The following is a 21,029-nucleotide window of genomic DNA, read 5'->3' as shown; positions in this document are numbered from 1 at the left end:
CAGCCTATTTAGGGATATTCTTATGGCAAGATACTCGGTAGTTTGCCTTTGTTTGTCTCCCGAGAGATAACAATTGAATAAAATCCAATGTTTCTGATTGAATTTGAATCCAGGTCTTTAGCACAGAAAGCAAGTGCACAACTCTCTGCGCAGTACAATCGTTACCCTTTAAAACAAGACTTTGCAATATTTTAATTTTTTTAATCAATGTCATCCCGAAATTTTGATTAGAAGACACATATATTGTTTATCCTAAAAATTTTTTTATTTTGATATATTTTAGTCATATTTTCTCTCTCTCTCTCTCTCTCTCTCTCTCTCTCTCTCTCTATCTCTCTCTCTCTCTCTATCTCTCTCTCTATCTGTTTCTCAAGTCAATCCTTCATTACTGAAGATTGTGATTTCCATTTGATGCATGCTATGTATGCTCCATTATCTTTTCTGGGAAAGTTTTCCCAAAATACCTACTTTGGTTATAACCTACTTTGGAGCCCATAATTAAGTAATAAAATTATTTGGATTACTCGTAACCCTAACTTCACGTTTATGTTTTTTTAATTAACCCTATATTAACTAAAAATTACAATTAGTTATTCTATCTATTTCAAAAATGTTTAAGTTATACTTGTTAAATCTCTCAATTAGTTATATCGATATCTAGTTACGCAAAGATAATTGTTATTTAGGAACAATCCAAATAATTTGATTACTCAATCGTGGGCCCGAAAGTAGGTTATAACTGTATTATTTTGGGAAAACTATTTTTCTCAGAGTTGACAAAGACAAATATGGTTTGCTATTTGAATCCGAATTTTTAGTATAAAAAATTTTCCAATTTTTTAACAAAAATAGAATACACATTTAACAATTTGTTCCCGTAAACAAATTGAGTTGTTAATTTGTATTTGTAAATTTTAATTCTTTCAACCATTGGTTAAAGAATCTTGTTACAAAATTAATCACACAAGATATTTTGAGAAGCAACGATTTATTTACTAAAAGAATTTACTAAAAGAATAATTGGGATGGTCGGAGAAAAATTGAATATGGAAAACGTTATTTGAACTCTCTAAATCACAGTCAGTGAAAACTCAACAAAATCAATGGAAATACACTGACAGTGATATACTTATAATCATTCACTGATCTTTCAGTGACTATATACTAATTCTGAAATAAAAATTACTGAAAGACAGTGAATATTCACTGAATATCACAGTTATAAGTTATAGTAGTTATACCAGTGCGAATGAGTGAATATCCACTGATTACGATTTAAAGAGAATAATTTTATCGAACGTTTACAGAAGAAGGAATACTTAAATAAGGAGAAAAAATAAGAAAAGCATTATACTTTTTTATATATAATGTAAAAACATAAACATTTATTTATATTTCCAAAATTACGACAAATACATGTTATTATTACATTGTTTTATAAGAAACTTGAAAGATAAAATGTTGGAAATGTTGCGCATATAACAACTTTTTCTTAATCAATTACATTTAATTGACTTAAATTGTGTATACTAAAAAAACAAAACTTCTCGGACCGCTGATTTCGTTGATAATTTCGCGTAAGATGTAGTCGAACTCGTGTTCACTAAATCGACAGCTTTGGCGTCTTGCAAACAGAAGTGACGTGATCTGTTTGCGCTCAGTCGGGCATAATCCAAGGTAATCCTCTTGCACAATATGCGAATACGATGCGTTCTAACCTTCTCCCTTCACACTCGTCTCTTTCTCTTATATACGTAAATATGTGCCTTTTGCCTCTCTCGTTCGACTCTTTCCTCTTTTCCGGCTGTATCTCATCTCCCGCGCCGTCTTCTTAGCACGAGGAAGCGCTTCTCTGTACTCTAGCACAAAGAGCATCGTGGATGATGAAAGGCAAAAGGGGGGGGGGGAAGTCTTGTATGCAGATGCTTGTATTACCTCGTCGTGTTGAATCTCGTCGCGATAATCTGCGAAAGTGAATTGTCTTATAAATTGTAACGTGAATTTCATTCGATTCAATGAGCCTTGCGTAAACATTCCTACGAAAGAAATGTCTTCGCTAACTTTAGCTTTTTCTTCTGCTAGCAATCTGCTGGAAAAATATATCCCAATTGGCATATTAATGGAGTGTACAAAGTAAGATATTATTGCAATCAAAATATCATTGTAATATTACTTGTACGCAATACGTATTTGTTTTTAACGGATCTGAAATTAATCTTGAATATTTTTGTCACAATTTTAAACTTGAATGATTTTAAAATTGAAAAAGAAGAATTGGTTAAATTAGTCTAAAATATTTGGTGAAATATAAACATTGCATAATTTTCATTAAGAGTTATTTATATTCTGGAGGTAACTGATCAAATTTGCACACATTCTAGTTACGGTCACACTAAAAAAAACCTAGCTGCATTAATTGAAAATTTGTAGATTTAACTAGTATGTCTGTCTAAAAATAAATGAATCAAAATTCTTATAGAAATTACAAGTTTTAAATAATTTTTTTGTAATGAAACTGAAACTGTACTGTCAAAATATATTTGCTTTCATCTTCGAACTCAATTTTCATAGGGCTTACATAAGAAATTATTTTATTAGATTATCGATAAAACAATATCATAATGCTGTATCTTTTATTTTATCCTGTAAATTTTTTTCTTGCAAGAATTTGCGTTTATCTGATCGCGTACTGCTATAATACATACTAGACATTTGGTAGATTCAATCAGAAAGTATTAATCAAATCTTTATAGTTATCATTTCTAAATATTCTAGTTGCATACCAAAATATTTTATTATAATAATTAGAAATTTTGTTTACTTCAAAATTTGCTAAGCCAAACATATCTTATTAATGCAGTCATGATTGTTTCTTTCCGTGTGTTTTTATCATTTTGTATAATGCGATTGTTATCTATTATCTTTCTTGAATTGTTTATAATATTTAAAGAGTGTATATTTGAGTGTTAATATTTGATGTGTTCCACATTTAAGACACTTAATCGATTCCGATTTAATCAAAGTGAATGAAAATGAAGCTTCCATAAGTGATTTTACCTTTAATTTCCGTATTTTGCAATGCCGTTGGCGACGAGATTCGATTTTTATCCTTTGCGTTTAAACTCTCCTTTCACAGAAAGTTGTTTTTCTTCCTATAGTTTCTCGTATGTGTTTTATCCATGGAGTGATACAACTCGTACGCTCTCACCCGACTAACCCTTTCCGACACTAATTATCGCGCTTAGCTCCATTTTCATCCCCTCTAGTACCACCGGCTCTCTCACTTCACTCTCTTTTTTTCTGTCTGCGGTAGTGAAAAATACACGGAGGGTGTTACGTTCGCGAGTAGTTCACGTCTTCAACGAGCGCGATCCTCGGTAATTAAAACACTCCACGTTGTCAATGTTACGACGTTAGAGGCAATTCTATTCGTTTCAAGGATGATTTACGTTTTTTGTATTTAAGATACATGAAGACTGACTGATGCAATCGTAGATGCAATTAATAAATAATAACGTAAATTTGAAATATCTACTATAAGTAGAAGTCAGTACACGTATTAAGAAATTATTTATTTTAATAACGCTTACTAATAATTTTTAGTATTTTAATCTTATGCAATTTATAACTTGAAATTTAATTTTTTATAAAATTTTATTTAAGATCAAAAATATTATTTGTCTCTTTTTATTAAATTTTATTTAAGATAAAAAATGTTATTATTTGTTTCTTTATTAAGAAAAAAAGTTGTCAATTTGATTAAATCTTTCAACTTAATTAAATTTCTTTAGTTCGTGTATTTAATGCATTAATTTAAATATAACTAATAAAATATAACTTGAACTTATAATTTAACTATTTATAATATAAATATATAAATTTTATATATTTGACTAAAATACATAAATAGTGAATTGAAGAAATTTAATCAAGTTGAAAAATTTAGTCAAATTAGCAACTTTTTTTCAGTGTTCAATTCTCAATTTTTATTAAATTTTTTTTTACTTTTATTATCTTATAATTCCTTGACTCAAAATACCTCGCCAGTACAGTATGTCATGTAATTTTTCTTCAATTTATTCTCCAATATTTGTTGGCGAAAAGACACGTCTGACTTAAGGCTTTATATATTTGTCTTCTTATTTTCCATACGCTTTATAGAACGCAAGAAATTGAAGTAGATTGTCGATTGTACGTTGCGGAAGAATAGGAACCAAGCGTTTAGAGTTAACAGGTCGGGAAGAAAATCGGTTTATTTGCCCGCTCAAGGCGACGCCACATGCGACCGCGATATGCAAATGACGCAGATTTACACAGGTGCCATGGATACAGTTTTTTGAGTCTACAGCGTCGAATTAACGACGTTTCGTACACGAGTACAGTGCAGGACAGTTCGGATTATCGAAACCATCAAATGTCTGCGGGACGAGTCGTATTATTCTTTCGTTAATCGCTTTATTAATTAGACGTTTTGTCGTGTTCGTCCACGCGTGTCTCCCTGCGTTTCATGGTGTTAAACTAGGTAGTATTTTCCTTGATTTCTCAATTACGCGGTCGCCTAACTTTTGGAATCAAAAGACGCTATTATTGCTGCGCGCACAAGACTGAAATTTTCTCTAACAATATTAATTATGGATTTCAGTGAACGGAAGTGTTCAAAGGCCCGAAGATTCTGCCTTCGCAGCAGCTGGGCGCTGCGGTCGCTCCATGGCCGGGCGCAACCGGCCTCATAGCTTCGGTCACTGCTGACGACATGGCACACAAAGGTAAGTTTTTTTTTAAGTATCTTCTAATTATAAAGTTGTGAAATTTCAACGTCTATCGCGACCGAGGATAACTTTTAATACAAAAGCGACAATGTTAAATTAAAAGGACGGTCAGAAATATCGAATCGAACATTGAAGCTCCAACTTGCGACTCTTAATTCGAAATTCCAAAATATATAAGTCATTATAAAAATCTTTACTCGTAATTTAATAATTTAGAATTACGACAAGCGTTAAAGCGTGATAAAAAAGAATCGCTGTCTCCAAAACTGCGTATGCGATAAGAATATTAAAAGCGCGCGTATTTTCATCGTAACCCCTGAAAGTGATCGGAAGATCCCCCACGTCTATCTTTGACCATACGTCACTTTCTAATCCAGCATTCCATTACAACGGATCATCATGAGAACGATTATGATAAAACCTTTACGGAGACAGGGGTTCTCTCTTTTTCTCTCTCTCTCTCTCTCTCTCTCTCTCTCTCGTTTTCTTCTTTCATCCAAGAAGCATAAAACTCAACGACTTCTGGACGATGAGTACGAAATGCCGATAGCGCGCAACCACCATACGTGCGGCGAATTCTGTTTTTGCGATTGGCGTTTTGCATTAGGGCGCGGACAGATGGGCAACTGTGTCGCGGCGGAAAACACGACTGCCGACTTATTCACACGAACGACAGAGTTGTCTCATTAACATAACTCCAATGACACTTTACGTACGCGACTCTTTGATTCTAAAGCTATATTAATTCTTTGCGCTTCTATCCAATCATTACTATTTACTTAGATACTTTCTTGGCACACGCGCTCGTTAAACTTTAGGAAAATTATTCGAGAATAATTTTGCAAAATGTCCGCGAGAGAAAATCTCCTGATCTAAATGAGGAATTTTCAAATCAGCGTTCAAAATGTTAAGAAGGCAGGGTCGTAACGATCCCCGTGTGCAACGGCTTCTTTTTCTATTAATCCGTTCGCGCGCTCGCACACACTTCTCCTATTAATTCGCGAGACGAAGCCTCGACGAACGTAAACTATGTCCGGAGATATTACGGATAATTCGAATTCTAGCCCCGGACGAATCGAAACGTCCGAGAATCAAGAGGGAGGCGTTCGGTTGATGGCTAAGGCGTTTAACCCCATTAGTCCTGAATGGAACCTCTCGTCTCTCCCTCCCTCTCTCTTTCTTGTTCTCTCGTTTTCCCACCCCCGTGGCTCCTCTCGCTTCCTCCAACTTTCTGTCACTGGCGCTTCCTCCGTTCTCACCCACCCCTGCTTGAGCTCTCTTAACACAAGGGTCCGAAGAGGATGGGCAGACGACGTCTCAAGGCTTTCTAAAGCCGGCAACTTCTGCCTGAAACTGGCTGCTCACTTCACGTATTGATTTCCATTCTCTCTTACGCCTTCCAGTCCTCACGCTTCCTCGTCCGCCTTCTCGCCGTATCCTCCGGGCCCATCGGTTCGTTCCGTCCGCGGGATCCTTCGTTCCTCCGCCGCGAGATCATAATTTCTATCCCTTGACATTCTGATAGTCGTCGTATAACTTAGCTGAAACGCCAAGCTACAAAAGAAGCGTCCAAACGCAACGTCTTTATTCAATAACTCGTATACCTCCTCTCCTTCAATTTCCTTAATCTTTGTTACATTTTGTTTGTCTTTGAATATATTACGTTAAAATACCACGTTTCGGCAGACTATGTTGGAAAATATCGATGATTCTATTAATGAACGTGTAGTGGTTATTATAAATCTGGAAAAATCAAGAAAGCGTCGAAAAAAATAAGATACATTTAATTTGCATTTCATTAAGATTGCGCAGTTTGTTACATCAAATGTCCAATAATAATTCGAGATAACAAAAAACAATTTTATACACAATTTTTAGAAAAGTAATAGCAGCTTGTTTTCTCTTTTTGTGTGTACTTGATAGTCATATGATAATTGAATTTTTTTGTCATTATTCCATCCATATTGTACTCTATTTGTTTTTTTTTTGCGGATCAAATTAACGTAGAAAATCTATAATCGATTGTATCAATTTCAATCAAAATTTTTTTTCTCATATTTCTAAAACTATTTTGTTATTTCAGTTTAATTATTAACAGTTCACTATGTCGCAAAGAATTTTAATCCTGCATGTTTTAATAGACCTGTACAACGCGTAAAAGCTAGTATTATCACAGGATTTATTTTAATAATTTGTTAAAAATAATTGTGTCTTCTGTATATGATTTTCTTTCTTTTTCCAAACTTTTTTTTTACTGTATTGCGCATATGTATGTTGAACAATGAAAATAACAATGCAAATAATGTCTCCTTAAGGACTTCAACTAATGAACGTGTTATAATAGCACTTTTCTACATAATTTGAAAATTTTATATTTTATATTTCCGACGAAAAAACAATCATTTAAGTGAATGTTATATAATTGTTGTTTTGTTGGGCATATAAACAGAATATTGATTATTATTACACGTTGTAACAGCGAAAGTCTACAAATTATTGGTCCCATATGCAAGAATACACCTAACGAGTTAACGATTCGAGTTCCCTTCGGTTCGAAAAATTCCGCGAAGATTCTCGACGCGGATTAAACCGTGGCGGCGTGGAATCCACAAGTGACGAAGCGATCGGAGAGGGTGCTCGAAAATCCACGAGTTATCTGACCGAGTGCGGCTCAGTGGGGTGTGTAGCGTTAAGTTGGCGTTAGCTCATCGAATCGCCTGGGATAGAGCGACCGCCGTTGCCACGCCGGTGCCAAGAGACGAAGGTTTGTTTTGATCGATCGCACGTACAAATCATATTTCCGGCCTCGCCTCGCGAGCGATGACAAATCCGCTACTCCTCGTTCTCTCCCGGCTGAGCCGCGCGAGAGAACCACGCATCGCAGAAACATCCCGTGTCTATCCTTTATGCCCACTTTGCGCCAAGTCGTGGTAACTCAAGTAGCAAATTAGGTGCTTACCTTTTTCATTACTTTCCGTCGACAAAGGTGAGCGAGTAACTTGAGCTTGCCTCTTGCCTCCTTCACGAATGATTTCGTGTAACCTTTATCGATACAAAGATAAGCGTATCGTAATGCTACTTTTCTATGTAATTCGGATAGTTTTATGTTTCCACGTTTGAGCATTTTAGTTATTTTGTTATATTAAAGTATATATATATATGTGTGCGTGTGTTTAAAATAATATTGATTACTAAGTTTATTCATCTTATAAAAGCAAAACATTAAAGCTACGAGAGTTTAGTAATTAGAACGGCGTGGGAAGCAGGCATTTTTATCACGCCGATTTGATTTTTCTGTGATGCAGTTAATATTAAACAGAAGAATTATTTTTACTTTGAAAAATTATTACACGAGAGAGGATGTTTAATAAAAATAATTCTCGGTTGTTATGTCTCGGAATTAAATCGTTAAAAGCGAAGTTTAATAGTTTTAATATAATATCGTTGTTTTGTGTATTACGCATGTATTTTTTCATTTATACATAAATTGCATTATTGTTTGACTTGCAAAAATACAATTTTCTCTTTTTCACGCAAATGATGATATGCGAAAATTATTAATTAGCATGCGTTACATAAATCAAGTTTAGAATTTCTGTGAAGAATAGAAAGTTATCATCTGACTGATTATATATGTCCTCGATAATATGTATCGACGTATTTTACGTTGCTCGTTTATGTATCGTGTATAGCTTTATAAGATTAGCTCGAATTCCTGCGCGTTGATATCAATCATAATTTGCAAATGAAATAAACAACGTGCTACAGTTTTCTTCGTCATTCCAACGTCATTCCGCACATATTTGTCCCGTAAATTAATTCGCGCACCATCGTGAGTGTATTTCTATATATCATTTCATGTTGTCAAGGAATTTTGCCAGGCAGATTTGCGCATTCTTCATAAACTTTTTAGCCGCATATTTGCGGACAACTTTTGCAGAATTGCAAAGCCACTTGACGGCATTTCCGGTGTGGAATATCTACGAGATAGTATTTAACAAAGTTTTCACGACCGTTGGGAGGGTTAACGCTTCAAACGGCGTTCTGCAACTTTCGAACTAACGATGGTCTCTTAGCCGTAATTCCTGACGAGAGTTTCTAAAGTTTGGCAAATCGTCGCGTTTCCGCACATTTGTCCTGCTCCGTCGCGTAAAACGAGAAGACGCACCTAGTACTTGTCGCGAGTAATCGCGCGCGTAACTTAGCGATCAAATTTCCGAAAAGCGAATTGCGCTCACAGTTATTTCATATGGTCACAGTTATTTCTTCTTGTTTATCGTACAAATGATATCTGCTCGGTTTCGCATACATATCGCATGTAAAATAATTTGATAAACCGATTAATATTTGAAAGTGCAATTCACGTTTTATATAAAGATATTTATTGAAAAAATGATGTAAATCAGAACAAGCAAAAGATCAAAGATTTATTTATCGAAAATTATAGATATAGAAATTACAGAAATATATATGTTACAATATAATAAAGGAAAAGATATATGGCTGGCCCCAATTTACATTTTGTACATTTGGTACAAATCTTTGTTAATAATCAATATTTTAAATTTAAAGCTTAATATTTTTATTCACCAAGGTGTTATTTGATCGATTCTAAATGTTCCATAGTATTACTTCTTCTTCTATTATGAGATATAATTTTTTAAATGTATTTACAAAGTTTACTAGGAAATAAAAACGATAAATATATATACCAAATAATAATAATGTAATTCCTTAATAATTATTTTGTCTATTATATCTAAATTATTTTGTAAGTATATAGTTTGTTTTATAACAGCGATTACTTCTTTCTTTTTACCATTGTTTAATAAATTTACGACCAATGTTATTAATGGGTAGTATCAAAATAAGAGTAGTTTCCTTCGGAAAATCCACTCAGCGGCTCTTCACGCGGCAGGCGATCACGACAGGGAGTCGTTGCGCCTTCTGAAGAAATCCGGAAGTTTGGCAAATCGTTCGGCCTCCGTTTTACCGCGTGGATTCGACTGTCGGCACGACATTTCGCCGACGACGAATCAACCACCCTCGTGCAGGAGCTGCTTTTACGCAGCTAAGGGACGACGCGACGAAGGGATAGGCGCGCGCGGGGGCGACGGGACAGCGAAATAAGAATAAGAAAGGATAGCGCCCCGCTCTTCTCTTCCTTTTCATTCTTTCTCGATAAGGCGAGTCAAGACAGAAAAAGATAAAAAGAGGGTGAGAAAGAGAAGGGGGTGGGGGGAAAAGAAGGAGGAGGAGAGGGAGGAGGGTTCTCCCGAAGCATTGATCGTTTCTGAATTCCGAGTAGATGGCAACCCCCCAGGCGGTTCTTCACCCTCCAGCCTTTCTCCCTTGGAGCCTCAATATACGTACTCGTCTTTCGTACGTTACTGCGGCGAAAGACGAAGAGCAAAAATATGAAAACGCCAAGAAGACGGGGCAAGCGATCGCGAGAGAGACAGAAAGAGAGAGAAATAGGGAAGGTACGGGTCTTTAAAACGGTTCGTTCAAAACAGATAGAGCTCCTTCGCTTTTGATCCCGCCGCTTTCGCCGCTTCGTTGACGACAGCTTGCACGGTTCCTTATTCAATTAATTCTTATCTCTCACGCGGCAGACGTTTTTTTTTTTTTTTATTCATTAATAATCGCGGGGGAAAATCCTTAGCCAAACGAACAATATTAGCCTTTTGCAAGACTAATAAACTAACTGTCTGATAAACTGGCGTTCCTCCTTTTTCGCGGAGGAACTGCGCTCGAATAAAACTTGTGTCTCAGATTCCATGTGACGCCGCATTATTGAGATTACGAATTGGGAATATACGAGCGATATAAATCGTCCCAAAACAATCGTCATTTATTAGAGTGAATTAAGAAGGAATATTAAAATCCATCTTACAATCTCGCACAAGCTATCGAAACGTTTGCCTCACGTCGCAATAATTTTGCACATCCTCTTACGCGCACGACTCGCTCCGAGCTACCGAAGCTACGAAGCGGTGTTATACTCGCAAACGTTCTCATGCCTTTGCCGATCTCCTCCTGTTTCCCGAGGTATCGAGTGTTCCTCCAGCATCGCTGTCATCGTCGTCGCCGTCGTCGTCGTTTCCACTTCTGCGGCACCGCTGGAAAACGCTGAAGATACGCGTTATTTCATGCGGAGACGAGGCGCCCTTCTTCCTCCACCTCTTTTTCCCGCCGCTTCTTCCTGCTCCTCCTACAGAAGCGGCGGGATCTCGAAGAGGACGAACGGAGAGAGCAGCCCGTCGTCGTCGCCGCCGCCGCCCGGCTTTTACGGCTATCTATCGAAGCATTTCGTACGTGGACTGGATACGTGGTGGATTTTCCAGGGTCCTCCCGGCCCTTGGCCCGGTTGCACCACCGGCGTTGCGACTACGAACGAGACTCCCCCGTTCACCCCCGAGTCCCTCCAGCCGAGTCGGACCGAGCGCGAAATGTGCTAGCCACCCGCTTCTGTTTGAAGAGGGAATTTCACAGTCGAATACGCTTGATGTGTAGAACGCGCAGTCCACGCTCGACTGTCTCACGAGCCTCACGAAGAGAATTGCCCTTCGAAAAAGTCCCCGACAGTCACTTCCGGCGACTAAAGCGATCGCTTCAAGTTGCATCTCGTTTGCGTAGCGCAGGATCGTGACGCAATGGCTTAAAGAAATCTCAAATGGCATCTCGTATTTTACGTACAGCATTTTGTTGCTCGCCGTTGTCAAAAACGAATTCTGATTTGAGTTTCGTCGAACCGTCCCGTGGTTTTAATAAATGCCGATACGCGCGCGTACGGACCTTAAATCTCTCGTTTCTCTTCGCGAACGTGTGTACGTGTGTGTGTGTGTGTGTGTGTGTGTGGAGAAGCGCTCTCGCTCTTAATCTCGCGCTTATATTTATCTATTCTCCAATAAAAGGAAGTGCCGCCGAGACGGTATTAAAGCCGGGAGCTCATTAACGCAGCGAAAGAAAAGAACGAGCGGCCCGACGACCCTAGCCATTGTCACGACGTGAAGCTATTGCTATGGGAATTTCATGGATTCTCCGCGGCCGTCGCGAATAATGTCCCGATCGTTCTACTGATTTAACACCGGAGAGCGGCGATGGGGAGGAGGGAGGGCCAAGGAGGGACGGCGAAGCGCGATTGGATATTCTCTCTAAACGGCGAGACTTGACCGCACTTTAGATTCTGCCGCCAAGTTTTCACGAGTCCTTCGTGAAACTATTTGTTCTCGACAGTCTGCGCCGCTGAAACTGTTGCAAAACATTTGCGACAATAGCTCTCTGATTTGAGTCACGGGCATGTAGCTTTAAGATAAGCATATTGATTTTACAAGAAAAAGTGTTCAATATATATCCACGGGTTTCGAGATTAAAAAAGACGCATCTTCGAAATTAAAGGGAAAAGTATTGGTATTTGTGTAACTATATATTCTGTAATTGTATAACAAAATAATTGTAATTCCATTTTTGTAGTTATATTCTGTTACATTGTTAATAACTTTATCGTTTTACTAACATAAGCGTGAAGAAATTTTACTAATTTTACTATAAATTAAGTATTATAAGTTACAATAAAATTTTAATAGTAAAATAGCATAAGAAATATCGCAAAATATATAACAAAATGAGTGTTCTTATGGAACAAATGCAATTTCAATTATATGAATATAATTATTTTTCAAACATTTGTTTATTTACGTAATAATAATAATTAATAACTGCAACTTGCATGGTTAAGTAACTATACAGTTGGCATCGAAAATAATTACGAATTCTAATTAATTTGCAGTAATTGCAACATTTTTTTTCTATTTATAAGATACATCAAGATATTTTTCAAACACAAGTATTATAAAACTAAAAACAATTTCTAAACGTGATGTACATATCCAGATATTTTTTAGGAAATTTAATTTTGTGGGGGGGGAAAAACTGAAATCGCTTCTAATGAACTCGCGTTTCGGATCTCTCTGAGATCGAGTCGACGGAATCGAAGCAAGTAAATAAACACCGACGACAAAACGCGCGACGATGCGATTGAGGAAAGTATTCCTTAATGCCTCTCGCAGATATCTCCGAGATATCTTAAGCCATTAGATATTCTCTCGCATTACTCATCGTTCTTTCGCGCTCGCGCGCGTATGCATTATTCCGGTCCTAACTATGTAGCCCCGACGGGGAAACAAAAAAACCGTCATATAACCGCACCCTCCCGCCCGGCTGATGCCGAGGGTGACGGCGAGAAAATGGAGACGGTGTGAAAAGCTACCGCGACGACGACGACGGCGGCGGCGGCGGCGGCGGAGGCGGCGAAGGCGACGACGACGATGACGACGACGTCGACGACGACACCATCGCCGACACCATCGCCGACACTATCGGCGTCGGCGGGCGCCGCTTTTGTCCGTCCTCGGGACGAGCTCACGCAGGCATGACGTTAATCGACGAGACGAGCCTCGGAAAAGCGTTTGAGAGGGTAAACGCGGTTAAGCCGACGCTGAAAATTCCTTCACGTTTTACCATCTTCTTGACTTACAGCGAATTTACTAATCGGCGTATCTATCATCATAAACGTCGTGTCACGTAAAAGTCACATGGTCGCTCGCGTTGCTACCCTGCACCCTGAATGCTTTCCGGAAGGAATTTATTTAGTTACGTGTACTATGGAAATACTATACAAAAAGAAATTAAAAAAGATAATTAAAATATATTACGCACTCCAAAAAAATCGGCACGAAAGAGAAATTTAAGGAAAAAAAAGTACCTTGCGTTAGTCAAATAAAACGTTTGATTCTTTGAGCATGACACTTGGTAAGATGAATATTTAAGAGAATTAAAGACACGCAGAGTAATTACAACTGCTCCTATAATCAGTTTGTGCGCAATAACAGAGATAGATTAAAAGATATTACGTAATCTGTAGAAGATTGCAACGTATACGAAGGAGAAATTCAAGGCCATACATTATCCTCTATAATAATCAAAGAGGAAATCTTTTTCAACTATATGCATGAGAACGTTCATAATTCGAATTGTCGTGAGTTCTAGACACATGGATTAATCGCAACTGTATCATCGCAAACATGCAGTTTAGGTGCATAACAGAAACATTGGTCATTCATACTTAGGCGTCTTAAGTATTGTCTTAAGATAATCACAGAGCGATGATTAATGTCTTAAGACTTAATACTTAATTTACCCATTAAGCTTCAGAATAACCCTACGCGTTTTTCTGTTTTAAATTCTTATATGATGTAACAACTCGAGTCTTAATCATAATTTATAGATATCAATTGACATTTAGGGATAAAAAAAAAGTAGTCCGGGTTTCAAAAATTTAGTCAGTACAATAAGATATACAAATTGAAAATTAAAATAATATAGGTACATAAGAAATTTCTGCTTTTTTGAGTTACAAATATTCAACAAATAAATCTTGTATATCTTTTAGTGGAATAATTTGGATATAATTATTATCGAGTAATCTGTTATTAAAATTATGAATTCAACTATTGAAAAGAGAATAAAATAGATTGTAAATAAAATGTTTTTACATTCCTCCTTTCGCTTTTTGAATCCACAATATCAAATTGTTCAAATAATTATATCAAGTTATTCTATTAAAAACAAATAGGCCAGATTATTTATTTGTTGAATATTTATCAAAAAGAGGCTAAAGGCTTTTACTTTTTTTATTTTAACTTTTATCTTCATATCTTTTTTCCGGATCCATTGGCTTTTCAGCTATAGCAATTTTTTTACTTTTAAATATTAATTTTAACTTAAAAATTTCCATTAGATCCCGAGTTACAAAAACTTAAAACAAAAAAGCATAGTGTAGGGCTTTCATGCCATGAGACTTAATGAGTTAAGATGGTTTTGAAATAAAAATCAACTATTATAAAGACCGGCCATGCTGTTATAATGACAAAAAATACTTTTTTTAATCGACACAATTTGGATCGCCTGCGTCGGAAATAAGGAGGAATATTGCACTAAATAAATATTTTGACAGATTACAACGGAGCTAGGTCTGGGCATACCCATGGGTACACGAGCAACTGTCGACCTAATTTTCCCCTAAATGTTTCCGGAGATTACATCGGTTCGCCATTGTACGTTGCGGACGACGTGATCTCTCAATGGAACCCCATAAGCCTCTCGGCAAAACGGATACCCGATTTACATTGGTTCGTCAATGATGTACGTGATTATAGCATAAATGCCATTATAATAATTTCGTCACACGTCAAATTTGTTTCTCAGATTCACGGAATGCGATGTATGAAGAAAACCATTTTTTAATTTTTGTTTTTATTCACAAAACTTGCAGAGGATTTAGAACGGTTTTTCAAGCGTTTCCAGGATTGTTTGTTTCTTTATGAAATTTTCTTTGTGTATCACTTGCACGGAAAAGTTAGAAACGTAATTTTTTTGTCTCTTCTTCACGGTGGAAGAAAAGACACTCGTTTTGGACAAATCTCTGGACAATTTAATATTTCAATTTTTGAGGATTTATTAAAATTTCCTGATTGTGAATTTTTCTTCGTTATAGACTCGCAAACTTTTTAGAGTACAGCTAAAATTTTATATAACCGATACAATATATTTGCTATAAACATTAATATATTGAATATCAATACAAAATTTTAACATTTTTGACAAATATATTTTAACAGTTATTTTTAATTTTTAATTTTAACTTTGATGAAAAAATTTACAGCGCGATAGTTTTAAAAAATCAGACTTAAGGGATTTTTAACGGCGGACAAGGACGTACGTAAAGTAGGGAAAAATCGTTAGCAAAGCGCGGCGCGTTACCCACCGCGCGATAATGACGTCGTTTAACGCGCTGGCAGTACTTTCGTTTGATTCCTACGTAGGTTCAATTCTGCATATACTGTATTAGAGTTTGTCGCTCTTGGTCTCCTTCTCTTTCTGTCCTTTTCTTCGTCCGTTTTCCTTTTTCGCTATCCTTCTTCGACGTCCTCAAACGTACTTGCGTGCTGCCGAAAACCTTCTCTCTTTTTTTTTTTTTTTTATTTTTTTGTCCGAAAAGGACTCGAGAGAGGCACGCCACTTCAAACTCTGAAGCACAGAATCGTCCTCCCTCGCACACAATAATAACGATTCCACTCGCACACCTGCTCGGCAGAGGCCCTGACTGCCGGACCAATCTCCGAACATGGCCCGAGTCCCGACCCACATTCTCATTTTCATAACAAGGCCAAATAAGCCGCACCTGCGATTCCCTCGAACGTCGTACTCTTCATCATTCTTCCCCTGTATCGACATTTTTCGCATATTACGTCTAGATTGTCATGGAAAATACAGAAGCGTCATTGCCGTCTCGAGAATATTTTCCCACACAGCGATGCCCATTCCGCACGAATTTATAGATACTTTTTCCATAGATATTAATGATTAATGACCAACGGACCTGTAGCAGAGCAATGAAGTCAAAAATGAATTTATACAAACGTTTTTCTATTTTATTTAACGATATTTACAATAATTTGTATTTCTCTGCAGATACCACCAATCCGCTTTAAGTGATACATCGTGAGATGCTGTCGGAATAAAAACATTTCCGCGTAAACGTATTTTTCTACAGCGTACATTGAGAAAAAATGTGTGATATTTGCTATAATTGACTATAATTGCATAATAAAATAATTATAGGAATATTATTTTTATTGTGATTATTACTATAATATTGGTTAAAATAACCTTATGTTTTAGTAATTATTTTATAGTAAAATTTACTATATTAAAACCTTTATTTTGATTATGGTAAACCATGTCAAGTTGCATAGACCAATATTATAATTATGAGAACTTTATAATTTAAGCAAACTATATAATTTATATTGTCGAATAACTATAACAATATAATTGGGTCCTAAAATAATTATAAATTGTAATTATGTGGTTATTGCAACTATTTTTTCTCTCGGTGTAACATTTAACGCATAAATCCTATCGGCTGCTTCCGCGGATGTGAGCGGTGAAAACTTGTTTACCGACGCGTTGAATGCAAGTTCGTGATTTAATAGTGTATTCCGTGCCCCATTTGCATCGGACGTAGATCCCCGTGTAGATCGACGTCGCTGCCGCATTATTCCCACAGCTGATCATTCCGATACGTAGATCTAATTATGTCACAACCCCCATGGGCATCGCGCTCCCATGGGAACAAGCGGTGCGCGACCACAATGCCGACCAACCAGCCGATGTCATTGTGCACTTTGTACGATTGTGCTGTAGTGTACGCCTCTGTTAAAGGGGCCCTCGCGGCGCCTTATTTCCTGGTAACGCATGTACACGCCGACCCTCGGCGTACGTCTCTACGTTCCTTCGGCCGCGGACCCTTCCTGCATTTTTCGGTAATAATCGTCGAAAAAACGGGGAGGTTCCCGCGAACGGCGAGGATTCGAGAGTCTCTCCCTCGTATACGTCGATCGCGATTAAGCTTTCTTCTTTCTTTTTTTTTTTTCCTACTCAAATACAAATCGCCGGTCGCGTGGATTACACGGCCGAACACATGTTCCTCGATATTGTTGCCGCGAGTTCAACTAAAAACGGAAATATTTGATATGTGACCGATGTCCCCGAGTTTCTTCAAATTCCACGAGAAAAATCGAGAATGTTCAATTAAAAAGAGAAACGCAGGAATTTGATCAGGGAACAAACCTCGAAAATTTGCGTACTCTTTGCTAATATATTTTTGATTGATCAAAAAACTATGAATTTTCTAAAAGTAGAAGCTCTGGTGAAATAAGTATGACATGAAATTAAATTAAAGATGTTTTTGTTATCCACATTCATGTTTTGGGACGTTTAATTTCTCGCGATCTCCCTAATATTTTTCTAATCTAAATCTTTTTCTAATTTTTGCAACCAGAGTAAGAAAACAAGTAAGTTAAACCGAGATTAAAAAGTTAATCTACATTAGTAGAAACGAGCCTAAATACTAATCTATATGTTCATTTATCATGTATTACCTAACTTTTTTAATCAGTAATGAATGTTGATTTGAGGTAGAAAACGAATTGTTTATTATTCTCCAAATTAATCCAATTAACAATTATTTTTCTAAGTATTTAGAAAAACGAAATTATTTTTGCTTTTATCATACATTGCACATCGATGTGTAATGAAATACATACATTGAAAGCGGACCAGATTTCTTCCCTTTTATCCGCGAAAGGAGTTACAGGGTTCATTGCTATCGATACATATTGAGATACTGGATGTATATACAGAGATGATTTACTCGCCGGACACGCGCGTGTGGAGACGAGGTTACGGTAGTAACCAGGGAGTTGCCCGCGGACCAGTCTGGGCCTCCTGGTACACCGCCGCTCGCAGAGGGAAACAGCGGCTCTGACAGACTCGTTGGCGCGGAATAACGCGTTTACGAGGCTCTTTGTCCAGTCCGCTTTGGGCCACGGCGGCCGTCTCGTGCGGCTGCCGCCGCCACCACCACTGCCGCCGCCGCACCTCGCCGATCCCCGATCTGTTGCCCGACCTTACCGGCATATAGCTGGCCTCCAGGTAATTGGATAATTCGACCCGGAAAGAGGAGCTCTCCACTTGCCAGGAAGCGCTCACCTTTCCGGGGCAGAACCAGCGCCTCGACTCGCCGCGGGGTATCAGGCCGCGCTCGCTGTCGAACAACGCGCCCTCAGCAGTCGCTCGCCATAATGATGCTTTACTTCTCAATTCATCGAGGCACTTTAATGAGCAAGCTAGCCTATTTAGGCTATTTTTAATAAGGGTAATATTAAGATATTAATGTGTTTTGACGAAAGTACGTTTGATACCGTTAACAGATTTGACAGTTTTCATTATTATTACCACGTCCATCCGCAAATTACACGATTAATTTATTCGTTTTTAATCAAGTGTTTGGCTAGCCTTGTTAATAGACAATCAATCGCCAAGTCGAAATCTCGTTAGCATCTTAAAGGATGTGCGTGTAGGCTGACGGTGTTACGGTGCACAAAATCGTCGACGGTTCTTTGACGTGGAGCAAGATCCCACCATCTGTCCCCGGAGTCGATCTTTCCCCCTCGATACAAATCGGTGATCGAGGATGAATCGAGTTGTCAATGGACGGCCATTAATAACGCTAATAACTGTCGGGAGCGCGTTTTTTCGAAAAAAAAAAGGTCGTGCCGACAACGGAGAGGGAAAGAAAGAGAAAGAGAGAGAGAGAGAAAAGGAAGGAAAAAAGTGAAGAGGGGAATAGAAGAGGAGTCGCGCTGCAGGTCAAAGCGCGCGGCAGATTGGCTGCAAACAACGACACAACAAATACTCGAGACCTCATTGTGCTGCTCGCGCGCGGGACATGGCGATCTATGCCGTTCGCGATACTCCCCGTCTACGGAAAAGAGCGGGCCGCACCCCGCCAAGGTAAGAGTCCTCATTTTGAAAACATGTCCGCAACAATGAGGCCATTATGACGATCGTAGCCGGTCGCATTCATACGGTGCTCTCGCTTCTCTCTCTCTCTCTCTCTCTCTCTCTCTCTCTCTCTCTCTCTCTCTCTCTCTCTCGTTCTCGCGGTTTCCTCCGCCTCTACCTGACGGTCAGTTGTTGTAGACTGACCCTCGTCATGTCGTCCGTGGCGTCTCAATACCGCGGCGACGAGTGAGAGACGAGCACAGAAGGGAACGAGAGAGATCGGGAGTTCTATCGTTGAACGATTTCACCGACAAAATAGACGCTGTCGTCTACGATGATGCACACGACTTTCCGCATTGTGCGAACAGCGGGGCAGCCGAGTCTGGGCAACTTGTTGGTGCTGCTTCACGGAGTACTAACTCACTGTATCGACGAGATCATAAATTAGCTCAAGAATGTATCATTGACACCGTAAAGTCCACGGAGGACTTCATCGGGCGTTTCTACTCATTCTTTACGGCTACTCTTTTGATTCGTCCGTGCGTATACGTACGATTAGTGAGTATCCTACGACCGAGTTTCCTTTCATATAGTTTACGTTTGTATTGGAAATTAAATATCACGGGAATTACGTGTTAATTCACAATTAGAAACGCGTTTCATATTTCACATTTGTACAAGAGTGCAATTACAAAAAGATAATTTTAGGGAATGACATAAAAATTTTAATGGCATATTACTCAGCAAAATGCTGAACAGCGATTACAGAAATAACAGCAAAGCTCTTTCTAATATTCTAACATCAACTTAATCTCATTAATGCGAGAATTGGATTTGCAATGCGAGAGTTGGGATTGACAATCTGTATTAGTCTCTGAATTGGCGTAAAATGACACTTGGACGTGATCGAGCAGATATATCGTTTCTTCATCCTCTCGATGGTGGCGAAACATCGTGCCGAGCGCGAAACACTCGAGCCCAAGTGGCCGTCCCTCGACACCTTCCTCCCCAAAGTTGAGGAGCCTGAAATGGTTCGAAGGGTGTCCCGCGCTCCTTCCCCTTCCCCCCCTCCCATTCATTCATCCTCCCCGGAAGCGCATCTCTCCGGAGATGATTGAGACGCTTTGGCGGGCACCGCTCTAGGTTGAACCGATTTTAACTGCCGCCCTTAAGCGTTTGCCCGTCGCACTTTGGAGGACGCTCCGCCGACCGCACGGTAGATAGACTGCCGCTTGTTCTCAACTCCGCAACTCCTGCGGAACTCGATACAATGATGCACAATGACCCGCGACAATGGCCACGACGAAGAAGCTTGCGGACCGGCGAATGGTGTTTCCACGTCGAGCCAAATTCGATCGATCCGTGTCATTGATATACAAATTGTCGCGCTAAATGGATGGGAAACGTTCCCAAATTTGACTTTTGAACTGTTGCGGTGTAAGTTTCAAAACTCTCCTTTATACCGAACTTGTTAGATCCGAATTGAGAAATTCTGTGATGGAACGCATACTTTGATACGCGACGGAAAGATCGATTTTTCACTCAGTTTTAAGTTGCTGTTTAGAGATAATTTTTTTACTAACATTAATAACATTATGTATAATTTAAACAATTTATTTATAGATGAAGATTACAATTTTTTTTTTGTAATAATACATTTTGAGATAAACAATTCCCTTAAAAATTTATGGAAAAAAGAGGAAGATACTTCAGATAGGTACGAGATGTGGAAAAGAGAAGCGATGAAGCAACGACCGATTTGAGTGAATCAAGACCAAATCAAAATAGAATAGCGAATACTTTATTCTGTTATGAGAAATCAAGACGGAGAAGGAAGTCTCGCGTGGA

The 21,029-nt window shown here is 38.3% G+C and overlaps 1 protein-coding gene across 4 annotated transcripts in view; it reads left to right on the top strand.

The window, feature by feature from the left end:
* LOC105833958 (paired box protein Pax-6) overlaps positions 1–21,029 on the top strand; it is a 108,092-nt gene that overhangs the window by 5,912 nt on the left and 81,151 nt on the right. For all 4 annotated transcript variants that reach the window (XR_001138846.3, XM_012676097.3, XM_012676095.3 and 1 more), the window contains exon 2: positions 4,643–4,766. Coding sequence is in view for 3 of the 4 variants with exons in the window: in XM_012676097.3 (XP_012531551.1) it covers positions 4,754–4,766 (13 nt within the window). In the remaining variant the exon portion in view is untranslated. The remainder of the gene's footprint in view (positions 1–4,642; positions 4,767–21,029) is intronic.

Source organism: Monomorium pharaonis, chromosome 2, assembly GCF_013373865.1.
Source record: "Monomorium pharaonis isolate MP-MQ-018 chromosome 2, ASM1337386v2, whole genome shotgun sequence".
In the NCBI taxonomy this organism is placed as follows: Eukaryota; Metazoa; Arthropoda; class Insecta; order Hymenoptera; family Formicidae; genus Monomorium; species Monomorium pharaonis.
Note: the sequence above shows the minus strand (reverse complement) of the source record. Positions and strands in the feature narration are given on the sequence as shown.